The 17,366-nt window shown below is 41.6% G+C and overlaps 1 protein-coding gene across 15 annotated transcripts in view; it reads right to left on the bottom strand.

Annotated features, from left to right (window-relative positions):
• Positions 1-17,366, bottom strand: part of MACF1 (microtubule actin crosslinking factor 1) — a 184,512-nt gene that overhangs the window by 100,212 nt on the left and 66,934 nt on the right. For 11 of the 15 annotated variants that reach the window (XM_066573920.1, XM_066573971.1, XM_066573929.1 and 8 more), the window contains 8 exons: positions 17,235-17,342; positions 17,053-17,151; positions 16,024-16,161; positions 13,797-13,885; positions 12,145-12,280; positions 6,386-10,759; positions 4,673-4,831; positions 480-695 (listed from right to left, as the gene is read on the bottom strand). In XM_066573920.1, coding sequence (XP_066430017.1) covers positions 480-695; positions 4,673-4,831; positions 6,386-10,759; positions 12,145-12,280; positions 13,797-13,885; positions 16,024-16,161; positions 17,053-17,151; positions 17,235-17,342 — 5,319 coding nt within the window. The remainder of the gene's footprint in view (positions 1-479; positions 696-4,672; positions 4,832-6,385; positions 10,760-12,144; positions 12,281-13,796; positions 13,886-16,023; positions 16,162-17,052; positions 17,152-17,234; positions 17,343-17,366) is intronic. The other 4 variants (XM_066573995.1, XM_066573999.1, XM_066574031.1 and 1 more) reach the window with 1 other exon arrangement.

Raw genomic sequence — 17,366 nt, 5'->3', positions numbered from 1 at the left:
TTTAAATGGAAAATTGCACCATTACATATACTCAACAGCATATTAAAGGGGTTCTCTAACCCAATAATATTGATGACCTCTCCTCAATTCAGGTGATTAATATCAGATCGGCAAGGAAACTGACACCCAGCATCCCTGTAGATCAGAAGATATGAAGGAGCCGCAGAAGAACCAAGACTCTGCCCACTGTGTAGAGGTATGGGAAGCTTCTGCAGCTCTCTCATTCCATGCCACTACACAGTGAACAGAGTTTGGTTTGTTCTGGCATGCTGCGGCGCCTTCATATCTGCTGAACTACAGGGTTGCCGATGTCAGACCGCTGCCGATCTGATATTAATAACCTATGCTGAGGAAAGGTCATCAACATTATAGGACTGAAAACCATCTCTAAACTCAACTATATATTCTCTAGAGATGCTGCTTCCTTAAATCATAAAGATTGCAGCATTAGATGGTCCTAGGTTGAATACAAAACTGACCTTTTCAAGCTCAAGAACAGAGTGGAGCTGTTTAACACGAGACTCAGAAATATCTCTAATGGAATTAAGGGATTTCTCCAAGTTCTTAGCGTCTTTCTCCAACACCCGCAGAAGCTGAGTTGGCACATAAGGCGGCTGTTCAGAAACAATCAACTTCACAAAGTCAAGCTCTCTGGCAACAGGAGACTCCAAATTTTTCAGTTCTTCATCAAGCACCTGGAGGAAGAAGTAAGATATAATCTCTATACGAGAAAGAAAAGCATACCAAATGGTGAGGATTCTGCAGAAGATTTCACATTTTTAAATCCACTGCTTAGTCCGCCAGACTGCTGCAGATTTAAAATCGGTCAATTCCACTGCGGAGTCTATGTGGACTTTTCCTGCAAAACGTGGATGATCTTATTCAAATCTCATCCATACGGTTTGTACTGTAAATGCTGCAGATTGTACATGCAGAAAATCAGTAGTATTTACACCACGTGTGAACGAGCCCTAAAATAGTATATTCCTTGCAGTCTCCACGGTCACAAGAGAGTTCAGCTGGAAACTGCTTAACAGCTACGGACACTTTTGGAGGCAATTTGCTTTTCTGCTTAAAAAATTGGGCTAAAATTCATTTTTGCAATGGTGTTCGATTATTCATTTTGCACTTCTTGGCTTCTACATATCACTGTATACAGTAGCTGCAGACTAAAGGGTCGTTTTACATGTAGCAATTAATTGTTGGAATGAGTATAAGAATCGTTTGCTTTCAAACAACGTCCATTTACACACGTAGATTATAGTTTACATTTTTTCGTGATAGCTCATTCAGTCTATCATTAGTCTGTCAGGTTGGGGGGGTCTGGAAATGCCTGGCAACAGTCTGAACGAGTCAACGATCGTCTTTTTACAAGGAACGACTTGCAACCAATGAAAGATGATTTTTGTGCGTGCATAAAATAAACGACTAACAAATTAATTACCATTCATTGTTTAATCACTGGCCAGGTTTACACAGAGCGATTGTTTATTGTCACACAAGTCAAAGGTTATTTGAATGCTAATCTGTATAAAAAGGGCCCTAACTTTCGCTTCAGATCGGTCAGTGAAGATGGACGATTACTGTTCAAAAGTCATTGGATAGTGTGAATTTGAATCCTCATCATTCAGTCTCAACACGGCTAATGATTGAACGACAAATGAGAATTTGTTTGCTTCTGATTTGTCGTTCATTTTACGTAGCATAAAAAAAGTAGTCCACTTGTTACGTGTGAACAGTGATAAATTAGAAGTCCACAGTCACGCAATGTACGAACAATTTTCTGCCTATATAAACAGGCTGCACAAGTGAACAAGGCAATCCGGTTATCCTTTATTGCTCCATATAAAATAAGGCTAACGGCCCATTTAGACAACGATTATCGCTCAAAAGCAGTCTTTTGAGCGATAATCGGTGTCTAACTGCACTGACATTGTGTAGTTTTTGTTAAGCTGTCACTGATCGACAACAATGAGCCTTATCAGGGATTCACAGCGAGATACAGCTGATACTATTGTTTCAGCTGTATCCCGCTCCCTGATGACAGGCTGGGTATGAAAAACAGTGGGGTCCAGCTCTGTTCTCCATAGCCCGCTCGGAGAGCTCGGCTGTATAACAGCCAGGCGCTTTGAGCATAGAATGGCTGGATGCAGAAGACAAACGGGGACACCCTGCTTGTCTTCTGCATCCTCTGCTCGAAGCGCTCGGCTGTATAGCAGCCGGGCGCTCTGTGCAGAAAACAGCTAGATGCAGAACACAAGCAGGGACACCCCACTTGTCTTCTGCATCCTCCGCTTGCAGCCCTCGGCTATATAACAGCCGGGCGCTCCGAGTGGGGAACAGCTGGATGCAGAAGGCAAGCGGCCCCGCTTGTCTTCTTCATCCTCCGCCCGGACCGTAAGGTGATCGCTCAATGTTTGAGTGATAAACTTGCGCTGTAAATGACACAGCGATTATCGCTCCAAAGACATCTTTTGAGCGATAATCATTGTGTCTAAATGGGCCCTAAGAATTCTTTTAGACCAGCCAATTATCATTTGAACAATAGAGTGAAGTCACTGATAGTTCATTCGCTCATGCAGCCTGTTTATACAGCAGATACATCGTTGGCTCGTTCAAACGACAATAGTTCAGCCTTTCACATTCGTTGTATAAGTGAATGAGAAGGACTGAACGATTGCTATTTAAACCAGCCAATGATGATTTTTATGCCTGCATAAAATGAATTCTGCTCAGTCGTTGGTGTGCATTTGGACCGAACAATTATCGTTCACTTTTGCTCATTTGAACGTTTTTTTTGAATGATAATCGTACCGTCTAAAAGCACCTTACATTATAGTTTGTCACCTTAATTTTCCTATCACCTAATTTATGATCACAATAAAGTTTATCTCTGTTGTGGTCATAAACTAGCTGATAAGGGCAGTCAGGAGAGGAAATATATGGGCTGACATCCAAACAGTCAGTCCAGGAAATACAAGCATTTAAGATAAAGAAAAAATAAAACAATAAATACTTGCCCTGAAAGGTGTCCATAGTCTTTAAGGTCAGCTTCAGTTTCAGAACATTTAGCAGCTTTTCTAGCCCCCATTTTAAAGACAACTTATTTTAATTTCCTTAAGGGCCATTTACACGGGACGATATAGAGCAAAATGCATTTAAACAAACGAAACTGATTGATAATCGTCACATGTAAATGCAAAAAAATGGTTTATTACTCATTCACTTCTCGTTAGCGCTGACTTTCAATCAGCATAAAAACATCACTGGAGTGCTGGATTCTCACTTCGTGTAAATGTTCCGTGCTGAGCGAGAAGCCAGCACAAAGCCCACAATCCAGAGGTGTACTCTGCTGCCTAAACGCTCTACACAAGCGCCAACAACCTTAGCGGTGACGCTGGCGCTCGTGCAGTCATTTAGACAACTGTCATCCCATCTAAATTGCACATGAGAGCTTGTTCACATTCGCACTGGCGATTCCGTTCGGTGCCTCTGTAGTAGATTTATTTTCAAATCCATGACAAAACAGTGCTGCATGCAGGAAGGCATAACAGAATCTGGTTGGACCCGAATGCAGTGAATGGGGTCTGTCCAGCACTGTTCAGATCCGGCATTCCTATTCAGCTCCTACAACGGAGCTGAAGGTTAGCCAAAAGCACCAGTGTGAACAAGCCCTTAAAGGGGTTGTCTCGAGGAAGCAGTCAAATTTTTTTTTTGCCTAGTCCCCCTAATTAAGCATATATTACTAAGCCTCCCCTGTAAATGACTTTTCTAGCTGGTTTGTACTTACAGTTCCAGCGTTTCAGCAACTTATAAAAAGTTTCCTTAAGATGGTCGCCGGCTCTTTTCCCGTCGCTTGCTGTAGCCCGACGTGCGCGCTCCCGAGACGCTACCAGCTGTGTCTCCCTGACAACCAGCTGTGTCTCCCTGACAACCAGACGCCCCGCAGCCACCGACCGAACCCCGGGATTGAACGCGGCCGACCAGTCACCCACCGCCAGGCAGCAGGTAACCAGCGCGAGGCCCCGGCTTCCCCAGCGCGAGGCCCCGGCTTCCCCAGCGCGAGGCCCCGGCTTCCCCAGCGCGAGGCCCCGGCTTCCCCAGCGCGAGGCCCCGGCTTCCCCAGCGCGAGGCCCCGGCTTCCCCAGCGCGAGGCCCCGGCTTCCCCAGCGCGAGGCTCCGGGTCCACAGCGGGAGGCTCCGGGTCCACAGCGGCAGTCAGTCACGCGTCACCCCCGTCAGTCCGTCACCCATCACTTACCTGGGCGGCTGGGCGGCTTCTTGGCACGGCTGGGCGGCTCTGCACCTTCCTCTAAGAGAGGATGGTAGCAGAAAGGCTGCTCCAGCGCGCTCCCGAGAAGATACAGCTCGTCTGCGCATGCGCAGAAGAGCTGTAGCGGCGAGCACACTGAAGCAGCTTGTGCTCAGAGCAGAAGACCGGACTGCGCAAGCGCGTCTAAAAAAGCAAGCTGCCAGCGAATTTAGACGGAACCATGGAGACGAGGACGCTAGCAACGGAGCAGGTAAGTGAATAACTTCTGTATGGCTCATAATTAATGCACGATGTATATTACAAAGTGCATTAATATGGCCATACAGAAGTGTATAACCCCACTTTAAATAGTTCTGTACCAAAAACAATATTTTTAACTAAAATATGCAAGTAATTTACCTCCGCTTGTCTCAATTTCTCCTGAACATCTTGCACGCCTGGTAAAACCGGCTGCAGGGATCCTAGTCTTACTTCAATATCTCGAAGCATTGAGAGGAAACACACAAGGTTCTCCTCATGCTGAAGGCAGGCTTGCTTATTCCGGGCATCCTGAGAGTTCTAAACAATATATAAAAGTATTAACAGACAAGATGATATCTGATGGAGAATCCGAAGTAGATTTAAAAGCCTGCTGTAACATCATACCTTTTTGTTAGTCATTGAATCTACAAGAGTAATTTGTTTCTCTTACTGAGAACAACCATGTTGTGCTCTACTGGCTAACATGGAACCAAGAAAGAAGCACGAGTGACACCATTAAAAGTTACAGAGGTCGTTCAGGATTCATAGCAGTCATGTTATGAATGGAGGCCATGAAACTAAGGCTGCCTGTCCACGGGCATTTTTGCATTGCTATGGAAAGCGCAGCCCCCTGTCCACGAGCAGAAAATCATAGCGATCCTCCGCTCGCAGACAGCAAATCGCAGCATGCTGCGAATTGCCGCTATTCTCCGTGGTGGCTCCTGCTCCCCGGCAGCGGCGATCCGCCGAGGGATATCGCAACACCTGTTGACAGGCAGTCTTAGTCTTCTTTTTGGAAGTCTGTCTGCACAAACATGCAGGTAACTACAGTTGTCAATGTCAAAACTTCTGTGCACATCTAAATCTATAAATTAAAGCCTGGTCATGTATTTAAAATAGGATTTCCAGTGAAGGTGAAAAAAATCTATTAACAAAACCAACTTTCAGAGTTCGCCAATTCTTTTGTAGCAAAGCCCATTTTTGCAAAAGCCAAATCATAAGTGTCGGATATTGGTTATCACCTTTGAATTAGCTTTTCAGTAAAATGGAACATTTGTTATTGATGACAAAAACAAATCGATATGGCTGCATTTCCACCCTAAAAATGACCCTCCAATTTCAGGACTAAATTTTTTCCTAGGACAAGGGAGGGGAACAGGGATATAAATCCAGCAGTAATTGATTTCTGCCAGCCTTCTTATTTGCCGGATCTGGGCCACCTTATCAGCCGTCCAAGATAGCCGCCACAATTGTGCACTGACCTTCGACTGCCTAGTGCTAATCACATGAGCAGCTCAGGCCAATCAGAAAGCAGGTGTAGTGCACGGTTAGTCTAAACACTACCAATGCACTGTGGGGATAAGTCATCCGGGATGGCTGTAAACAGAACCCTGAAGACTGATAGCAAAGAAGAACAACTGTAGGTAATATACCTCCTCCAGTCCAGAGACAGAATTTTGTTCCGAAACCAGAGGGCTGTTTTAACTTTTGCTGCATTAGTATAATGACAAATATAAAACTTAATTCAATACAATCTTCTACCTTCTAGTGGAAAAAAGAAAAGAAAGCGCATACGTTAAACGCATGCATTTTTTAACATGGGAGTCTATGAATGGCCAAGAGATGACCTCATGGAAAGGCATCCATCATAGCTATCCAATAATAAAAGACATATGTTAAAGAATTTAACATATGTTAAGAATTTATTGCCAAGTATCTTTTTCAGGAATTATGCTCCCTTTTGCTATAAAGTCAATGTTTCTTAGCTCCTGGAAAAGCACTATAAGACTATGCTAGTGACAACGCGAGCCCATTAAAAAATATGGGCATACGTATGGTAAATACAATAGAAATCATAATAGATTTGTTTACCATGGGTGGTTCTTTGGTCTGGATCATAGGTGTATGGTCTGTTTCTCTGGTTTCTTCTTCAACTTGAATAGGAGTATTCATGGATGGGCCAATATCAGATTGCTCTCCATTCAGTCTGGTAACTGAATCTAGCACACACGCTTGAAGGTTGGAGACCTGCTTTGATTCCTTTTCTCCCTCCTGATTAACAATTTCCAAAGGCTTGTCCTCTGGTTTCTTATAAGCACTCCTGTCTGTATGTGCTTGTTCAGTAGAATCGCTTTTCAATGGCTGTAAGACCCTTTTACCAATGGATGTTTTTCCATCTTGGGAAACAAAACTTGTATCCAAAGGATCCTTTTTGTCTCCTATATGCTCTACCCACTTATTCTCTACTGGCTGACACATTGCATGTCCTTGTTTGGTTGAGGATTGTTTTACATGTAGGTTTTCTGACACAAAGATTTTGCCTCCCTCAGTGAGCCGTGGACCATCAAAATCAGGAAGAGTAGTTTGTGCTTTTCCACCATTACCATCTGTTTCATGTTCTTTTGAAATATGAGGAAGAATGGAGTATATAAATTGACCCCTTTCTTTGGGTTTCGGATCAATAATCTGGTTTCCAAGTTCACCTGATTTTCCTTTATCTATCCAAGTGTCACAAAGATTAGATGGAAGACTAAAGGAACCATCGTCTGCACCTAAAGAATTGTCATTTATTGCCTCTTTACTAGATATGGCCTTCTGAACAACTGACCCCTCCAGTTGCCCTGTATATGACAAACGTTTAACAACTGTTGTGTCTTTGTTTGAGGGGGACGTTAGGACACATGAGGTCTCTGACTCAGCTGTTTGGCCAAATTCATTGTTTACTTTGTTATTGAAAGATGTCATAGTGATCTCATTACATTGTACTGATGATCCATTTAAGCCTACACTGTGTTTAGTCATGTCCAGAATGGATGAGGTGTTCTTAGCAACAAATGATGACGACACGTCCATTTTAGAAGTTTCCTTCTCAGAACACACTGGCAACTTTAGCTCACTGGCATCAACATCCACCACCATATCATCTTCTGTAACGTTTGGTTTCTTAAGTTCAAAAGAGGTTTTATCTTTAGAAAGAACTTCACTATGATCCATATCTTTAACCCTATTCCTGAAAGTTGAAGAATTCTCAATCTGCCCTTCACTTGGAATCATTTGAGCAGCACAAACACATTGTGTCATGTCATCGTCTTGGGGACCTTGATGACTATGGTTATCTAGTGAACCATGTGTGTGCTTATCTTGTGACTTCTGACTTACAGAAGATATTGATTGGGGTAAATCTAAATTAGAAACTACTGAAGTTCTTGGTAATTCACATGAACGCTTTGCCAGTAAATCAAGTTCCACATATCTGTGTCCAGTCAAAACATCAATTTTGCATTTCTTTAACACGTCAGTATATGGCACACCACCAATCTCTTGCTTCAAATCCAATTGACTTGAGATATTACTACCATTATTTGAAGATAATACTCCTTGATCCCTTCCTGAAGGCGGAGACATCTGTAACTGATAAATACGCTCAAACTCAGAAAGTTCGTCAAACAAATTTTCATCAATCAGCCCATGTTTAAGAGAATCAATTACAGAAAATCGCATTCCTGATAAATGATGGATTATGCCACCATCTTGAATTTGCTTTGATAAAAGTAGGATAGCATCATGTCTGTTAATAACACCTTTATTGAGAGCCTCTACTAACGGAAAAGGTTTCTTAGATTTTGGATCTGTGATCCCACTTGACTCTAACTGTAAACTTAGGAGTTTCTCTTTGGTGCTTTTGTCAATACTTTTCCCTTTAGAAGCTTTTTCTAACTTTATTAGTTCGTCTTTATTTAAAGGATTTACCAAGTCCAAACTAGAAGCCAATGTGACTGATATCCTCTTGCCCCTCTTCAAATCATGTATACCCCCAGTGATCACCTGGATGTCTAAGATACATCTGGCCAGTTCTTCAACAATGAGTTCTGCTTTCACTGCTTCATGAACAGAATATATCCGGCTGTTTTGCATATTTACCACTCCAGCAATTGACTTGTCCGGGTTGAAGACTTTTTGCAAGAGATTCTCATCCATTAGCCCCTCATCTATCACATCCTGGATTGTTAATGCTTCACATGTCTGGGAATCAAAAAATCCAGAAAACAGTCCAAGTCTCTCCATGAGTCGTAAAGCAGTGTGGCTCGAGATTAGACCTGTGGCAACGGCCTCATTTAGCAGCAGCTTCTGATTGGAGTTTGCATCTATAATGCCGCCATTTATTATCTGTGCAGACAGCCTATCTAAAGTATCCTCCTGTTCTATGTGAAAGGAAACATTTTCAGGAGAACCCACATGTCGAGTATTTGATGAAGTTTCCATCTCTTCTGGTTTGTTACTTGAATTTTTGTAGTTTTCTACTATACCTTGCTTTAACATTACTTTCAGATTTTCTGCGCCTTTTTGTGACAATTGGTCTATGGTAATATTTTCATTTTTCCTATCCGAAGACGTTTCTAATAAAGAGTTTTCTGTAGTAAGTATATGTCCTTGAAAATCTCTCTCATTTAGCAAACTTTCAGCCTCAGATATAATAAATGGTTGTCTACCAGCCAAAGCTCTGTTACTACGAGTCATGGGTGCTGTCCCAGGGTCACTTACTTGGCTACTAGGGAGAACAGGAAGGACGGGGTGAATGTTGTCATTTTGTTCTCTGTCAGATATTATCTCTTCATCAGCAGCAATGTGTTTGGAGGCGTTTTGGCCTTGAATTTGAAAAGAGGTTTGCTTTATCTGAGGGTGATCCACACACAAGGACAAACTGCTTTCTCTTGGCAAGAGACACGGTTCTGGCTTATTCCCTTTGTCTGCATTTATGTCTGCAGCAGCTGCCATAACTTCTGAATGTCTGGTCTGTTGTAAATCATGACACTTCTTACTGTCAAACTTTTTAAAATTGGGATTCTCTCCAATAAAATTGTTTTGACACTCCCCCAATAAGAGCCCTTCCCCTGTGTTTTCAATAAGCAACAGTCTCTGGCCGTTATGAAAGTTTATGTAGCTCAAGTGTCTTAAAGACGACACCAGTTTTTCTTTGTCCTCAGACTGTACATTCAGTAAAATTTCACAGATACTTTTGTAAACCGCATGGGAAGTGCTGGTCTCAGAAACAGAGAATGGCTGGACTCCAGGTTGGTGGTTGCCTTCTGCTGACAGACTGGATAGCACATCTGGAATTTCGGTGGACTGCAATGTTTTAACATTACTTTCATCCAAGATACCACTCTGAATGGCTCTGTCCCAAGACATAACTTCTTTGTTTTCTAAGACATAAAGGCCTTGAATCTTGTGTCTGTTGTTAAGAGTTTTCATTGCCAGCTCAGAAGAAACATTGCCTTCCCGAAGAGCATCCGAAACAGAAAGAACTTCACCAGATTCTGGCCACAGAAAACCTCTCACTGAGGACACCAACTCCAATATGTGAAGAGCGAGCTTTGGCGCTATAAGATGACATTTAACTGCCTCATCCAATGATAGTCTTTGTTCAGTTGCAACATCAACAATGCCGCCATCAACAAGCTGTCGAGTAAGAAGCGCACAAGCCATATCCTTGTCCATCAAATGGTATCTCACTGCTTCATCAACGCTAAGTCTATGCCCAGTTTTTGGATCTACTATGCCACCTGCAAACAACTGGGCTTCTAAGAGCCTTACAGCTATCTGTCTATCGATAAGTCCTTCTTGCACTGCCTTAAAGATGCTAACTTTTTTGCCTGACCTGAGACACACCATTCCACCAGCTAGCTGTTTGACTGGTATAAGCCTCAGTCCAGTGGACTCATGAATTATGCAGCTTTCCATGAGTTTGGTTAAACTCACTCGATTTGCAGTATTTGGGTCAATAAACTTGTTACAAGATCTTTCAATCTTTTCCATTAGGTTGCTATTAACTAACATATCTTGGATACATGTTTCTCCATCAAGGGATAAGTTAAGTTTGCCAGAAGCCAAATAGATATTTAAGATTTTCAGGCCAACATTTTCCACGATTTCTTTTTCTTTGATTGCAGTAATGAGTGCCTGAATTTTGTGCTTTTCAACTTGGTATTTGTCCAGCAATGTATTAGCTATACTCAAGTGTTCAAGACGTTTGAATATCCTTAGATCAATAATATTCCTCTTAAGAGCTTTTTCTAAAGTCATTTTTTCATTTGTTTCAGGGAAGATCAGGCCAGACAGAACAATCTGGGCTTCCAAAAGCATGAAGCCGGTATCTTGGTCAATCAGACCTTTCTGCATTGCCCAGAATATAGGAAATATCTCCATGGATCCCAGATCTATAACTCCAGCAATTGCATACCTCTCCTACAATGAGAGAGAGACAACATTAGGAAGTATGTAATAACCAAGTGAAAAAAGTGACAGCAAGAGGAATAATAAATCGCCATGCATTTCTAAAGCTACAAACACATTAACAGAAACAATAGCAAGCACAAAAGAGAGGCAGCATTAAAATACCAGACTTTTATCATTTGTGAGGGGGGAAAGGAAAGAGCACCGCATATACAGAACTGAAAAATCAACCTTAGAAGATATCAAAACGCCCACCACCAATAATAATTATATGCGGTTCTGCAAAGAAAAAATTCTAACACCAATAATCCAACATATTGCCCAACGACAGACTAATAAGGTGAAAGACTATAACATGCACTTATAACTCTTGCTACTCCCACATGTACCTACTTGGCTGTTTACAATCTTATCTACATGCATCTCCTTGCACACAAAATAAGGAAAACTGAGGTCAAAAAGGACAAGAATATAAGAAAGAGGACGTACAAAGTAACTTACCAGAGTTGCAGCAAGTGCCATGGGAACGCAACAGACAAGAGCACCTTATGCGACGATGTGTAACACACAGGAAAAGCTTTGGTGTTAGCTTCCAGCATGCCAGCATTGTATGCAACACGGAACCCCATGTACGGGGGTCTTCCAATCCATACTTTTTTTTTTATAAGCAGAGGTTTGTATAGCGCCTCTGGATGGTTAGTTGAACTCATTAGCAGGGATGCTAGTTAATTGTTTTTAAGACATAAAAGGGACACATCGTGCTCAGTACAGATAATACACTTCCACATCGTTAAATGTGCTCCACTTTTTCAACAGGTAGGTTAAAAGCAAAAAAGGGAAAACCGGTTATTGTAGAACAAACACTTTCATGTGAACGTGGTAGTTTCACTCTCTATTGAGGCATTCACGTGCGCTTATTAAAACACAATATAAACAGCACAGACAAATGCGGTTAGGATGTGGGATTAACATAATATTCACAAAGAAGCGCAGCGGAAAATGACACAGAAACCTTAAACTAAATGGAAACATTTGAGAAGAAAGCATCTCAGCTTAAGACTGCTTGCAGTGGGATGCAGGCCGGTAATATGCTATTATAGCAGGCATGACACTAAAGGCTCGAAACTAACATACTAAAGTGAGACATAAAAAGGGAGTCACATTATATGCATCTCATAGTAGCTGGATAGGCAACATAGTATATGACGAAGGATCGGAAATCTATTACCTTTACGGAAATCGCTCTTCTCCCAAGACATGACAACATCAAAAGCAATTAATTCACCCAGTTGTAAACTACACATGAAGATGCTTATACATGCCTCTACATACTATTCATCACTATACACATCCCTATGTTCATGAACATAAAGAAAATGGGGTGCAGTATGCTATACCTTCTGTTCAGCCTCCCGGGCAATCTCTGTATGAAGCACCTGTATCTGGTTATCAGATTCTTCACAAAGCCTGTTATAGGTTCCCTTCAGCTCCTGGATCTGAGAAGAGATCTCGTTTTTTTCCTCAGGTGACAACCTATTAGATTAAAAAACTTGAAGATTACTCAACTAAACTTGGCCGATTAAAAGAGCACTCATGTACTTTTCCTCATGTCAGCAAGAAAAGGCAACGGGTGTCACAACATCTAAAAACAAGTATTTTCCACAGATAAAAACCTACATGGCTGCACACATTAAATCCCTGCAGTGGCACTCATGTAAGTTCTTGCTCTACAGTTATTTAGATGCATCGATATTAGTTCTGACTACTTAGAGAGTAAAGGCACTTTTACACGCAACGATTACTGTTTTGACAGCTGAACGACTGAACAAATTAATGTTTTTGCATAAGATGCTGAGAATTAAAACGTACACATAATGACTTGAAATCCTCTCAGTTTCCATCATTAGCTAAAGTAAACTCAGTATATGTTGTTTGCACAGGTGTGTGTGTGTTTATGCGAGGAAAACTCTGGCAGGCAGGATTTTAATTAGAGTGAAGAAAAGCCATTGTCTTCTGCTGCGTGAGTAGACAAGTAGTCATTGTGTTTAGCAAGGTGAACAATTACCCCTCCTCAAGTATTTTAAAGACTGAATGAATACCATTTAAACAACACGATAAGCGAACTACCTAACATCTATTTTTAAGCAGGCTGGGAGGGGTGGAAAGGGAGGTTAAAAAAAACTGCAATTCCTTTACTCTTATACAAATTTTTAATGGTATTCAAGGTGACATATTAATCATATTCTGTGGGTCATTATGATTGCAGTGATACAAAATTTACAAAGTTTCTCTTATGTTTTAGTGCTTTTGTACAATAAAAGTATTTTGCTTTTTCATGTGAATTTTTGATTTTTAAGTTTATTTGTCCCAGAAGGGCATTTGAAGCCGCAATTGTCTTATCAATCATATACACTGAATAACTGTAATTAATGTAGTGCAGCTTATTATGGCTGTCACTTTTCTCAGTGATAGCTAGGCCTACTTCCAGGAAGGTCTAAAAGAGCACTCTACATGGCAGACCCATAGACCATAATTTGGCCTCCAGACCAACCCTAGGCACACAAAACAGGGGTGCCAATAGGGTGAACGAGGAAGCCCCAACTCTTTCCACATACCCTTTAGATGCCGCGGACTGCATTGACAGCAGCATCTATGGGGTTAAAAGTCCGTGCCAACTCCTATTGAGGGGATTGCAGGCATGAGTGCCATACATGTACAGTGGTTTGTGCTAACACCATGGTGGTGGCAATGTACACATAGGTCCCAGGTTGCCAAGGAGTTAATAAACCGGTATTTAATGGCCAGTTCAGTGACATGCAACATTAAGAAAGCATGAGGAATTATGTGTAGAAATTACAGCACAGTGCGTGAGCTAAAACCTTCGGGTAAAGGTCTTGCTGCAAAGATGATCCTACTGTGCATTTTTTTTTTTTATGCAATTGGATCCTTTCAGTATATTGCAGCAAGACCTTTACCCAAAAGGTTTCCATATTTGTGTGAACAGCAGAATTCTACAAAGCGTGCATCCTAAAGAGCTAGTGGTACTCACTTATCACTGTTTTTGGCTAAAAAGATCTGCATAGACTTAATAGCTTCAGAAACTTCATCTTTTTTTGAGAGAAGCTGTTCACTTAATGCCTATGGAAAAAATGACAAACATAAAAAAGTAATCTTAGGTTAATTCAATTCAAGTAGAACTCAAGATTGTCAAAAGCAGGAAACAACCTCAAAGACCTGAAAGTAACCGTATACACCATGATAACATAGGGCTACAAATTAAAAATATATTTAAGATGTGTGGCAGGCATGTAAGGATTTTTATTTTATCAACATATAATCAAATCTGTAATCTAAAAAGATGGGAAAAGTTAATTTAAAGGCAGACTCTGCATAAAAAATGGCATTATAGCCAATATAGCCACTATAGCCATTATAGCCTGGACCACATGGGGCATCACCACTGTAAATCTGCCGATATAGTAGGAGACTTCTGTCATCTCTCTAAATCTAGCATTGGTGGATGTTAGGCTACAATTAAACAATCTCCACACTTCACCTCTCCCTACCCCTTCTTCCACAACACTACTCTCTTGGCTCAGCTGTTATGGATGAGGTGGTCAGAAATGTCATTACGTCCCTTAAAACTAACAAACAGCCAGGACCTGATCGCTTTATGGCCAAATAATTTAAAAGATTTGCAGATATATCTGTTCTGCACATTCAACAATTTTTTTTTGAATACCCCAAAATCAAAATCTCTGCCCAACCCCATTACAATATTGGCAGCCATTTCAATACCAAGGAAGGACAATACCCAATGGGCTAATTATAGGCCCATATATCTCATCAATAGTGATGTCATGCCAAAACGTTAGCAAGCTGTCGTAGGCCGCCTCCGCACAAATGGGTCGGATTCCGCATGCAGGAGCCCACAGTGGAATCTGACACTGTGCTCAGCCGGAGTCCGCGCGTACCTGTATTTTGCTTTCATAATCTGTACTGCGGATGGTCCACACGATTCACCACCTGACATCCGCAAGTGCAGATTTTTTTATTTTTAAACTCCTGCTTTTCCAGCGTCATCACTAGGTGATGACCTGGAATCCACACCCTTTCCGAAATGTCAAATGCAGAAGGGCCATGGGCCAAATGGCTTCCCTATACGCAGTCACTGTCGTGTGAGTGGACATGCGAATATGCTCTATTGGTTCAAATTTGTGCGAAATACTACAAATCATCCACACAGGAGACGACCGCGGATTCAGCAAGGCAAACTCGTTTGAGTGCAGGCGGCCTTAACCAAAACTTAATCATTGATTGGTAAAGATCATGGTGGCTTCACAGCATCGCCAGGAGGAAGACATTCCTCAGACACATCCTGCATCTGATTCACTACTGCAATACTCGGAAAATCCCAGATTTTCGCACGTTTCTTAATAGGCAGAAGGTCTTTCGTTATCCATTCTGGACCTACCTCTTTTCTATCTTAACCCATTAGAGCTTCACTGGAGAGTTTATTAATTGAGTTTGCGCCTCATATAGTTCACCCACCGTCTTTGTTAGGTATAGTGGTTATACCCCTAATTTTTCCCTCTCCCAGGGTACTCTAGGGTTACCAGCTTTTTCTGATGTTGTTCCCACTTACCCACTAGAACTCACTTGCCATTCATATCCAATTAAATATCAACATCAAAAAGGGTTTGAAATTACCTCCACTCAACAAATGCTGAAAATTTGCTGATGCTATGTATCTTCCTAGTACTTACTCCTGCAAATATTCTTAAAGGGGTATTACAGTAACATTAAGTTATTCCCTCTGCGCAGGACAGGGAATCCCGACCACTGGGATCCTTACCGATCACCAGAATGGGTGTCCTTTGAGAACCTGGTTAAATGAATGACACAGAAGGGCGCATGCTCTGCACTGCTCCATTAATTTCAATGGGAGTGCTAAAAACAGCCAAGTTCAAGAACTTAGCAATATCTGGAAATCTCATTGCAATGAATGTAGCGGTGGTGGTCCTGTGCGATCTCTCCTCTGTTCCCTTGAAGGCTGATCACACACACCCCACACCCCCATTTCTTAGGATCCGTGAATGTCCCAGCGGTCAGAGCCCTACTGATCTTTCAAGTTTTCACCTATCCAGTGGATGGATGAAAACTTGAAAAAAAAATGCAGTCTTTAGAATGAATACCCCCATTTAACTGTTTTACAGCAAGATAAGAGCAGATTTTTGTGCATCATAAAGAGGTTTGTGCCATTAAATACCGCATACCTTTTTCTCTGTAATTGACTTCTTCAGGTCGGTACTGGTCCCTTCACGTGTTGACACCACATGGGACAGGCCAGAAACCCAGCTAGACAGTTGTTTCAGACCGCCAACATGCTTTTCTTTCTCTTCTTCAAGGACTTTCTGCAGCGATGCAAAAGATGATCAATGAATACGGCGTTATAAGTTAATATAATTATAAATATATATATATATTTATTTCATGCCATAACGCAGGTGATTCAAGAATATGTATTTTTCCCAAAAGTGTCTGAATGTGTTTTAAGTTACTCATCGTCTATGCTTTCCCTTTGAAGTGGAAACCATGGATCACATATAATAAAAGTGGCCATAAATGCATGTTATTGTATGCATAAGAATAACCACAATCTTTCCTTTTCATAAAAATTCTGCAATCATCTTGCCATTGATTTTTTCATCTTTGCTTTCACACCTCTTAGGCCCAATGTTCACGGGTGGGTTTGATTTGCGCAAGATCCGCAAATCAAGCCACTCATGGGGAAACCTGGACGTCCGCAAAATAAATAAAGCATACAAATTTTGGTCCGAGGAAAAAAAATTTACAAAAAAAAACAAAAACGCAGCATGATCGATTTCAGTGCGGATCCTACACAGAAAGCTTCCATTGAAGTCAATGGAAGGCGTCCGGATCCATGGCCTGTCTGCAATTCAGTTGCGGAAGAGCTGCAGATTGCACAAGAAAGCAGGAGGAGTTGTTTTTGTTTTTTTTTTAAACTCTACTGCACATGTGTGGCACCGCGCCGGCTGACGCTTCCGCACACATCCACAGTGAAGGAAATAGAAGACCTGCAGCATCCTCGGCTGCGGGCAGTCGCATGCGGAATACAATCCACCCGTGGACATAAGACCTTACTGTTATGAATCGTTTCATAAGAGTCATAAAAGAGGAAAACCCTGGAGAACAACTGTAATTTTTTTTCTCCCAATGTTGTCAGTGGTGTTAGTTCTGGTTACATGAGAACAAAAAAACGAGGTCTCTCTAAAAAACAATACCTCCTCTTCTTCTAGTCTCCGTAGGGCGTCGCTGATGTACTTGACATGTTGCGTAGTTAAAGTCACCAGAGCAGTGTAGCGAGTGCGGAGATCCATAAACTGAAAAAAGGGAAACATTAAGCTATGAAGCATATTAGCTGCAAATACTGTATGCAAACTCATATCAAAAGACATCGCCTTACCTCTTGAGTTAGAACATCTGAGCTAGACAGCATTCTTCTCCGCTTCAGTGGGGACTTCTGCTGCGATTCTACAAAGGCCTTGTATGTCATCAGCTGCAGTTCATAGTCCTTGCAAAGAAAAATTTGTGAAAC

The sequence above is a fragment of the Eleutherodactylus coqui genome, chromosome 1, assembly GCF_035609145.1.
Source record: "Eleutherodactylus coqui strain aEleCoq1 chromosome 1, aEleCoq1.hap1, whole genome shotgun sequence".
Lineage (NCBI taxonomy): Eukaryota > Metazoa > Chordata > Amphibia > Anura > Eleutherodactylidae > Eleutherodactylus > Eleutherodactylus coqui.
This window is presented reverse-complemented; position numbering and strand designations above follow the sequence as displayed.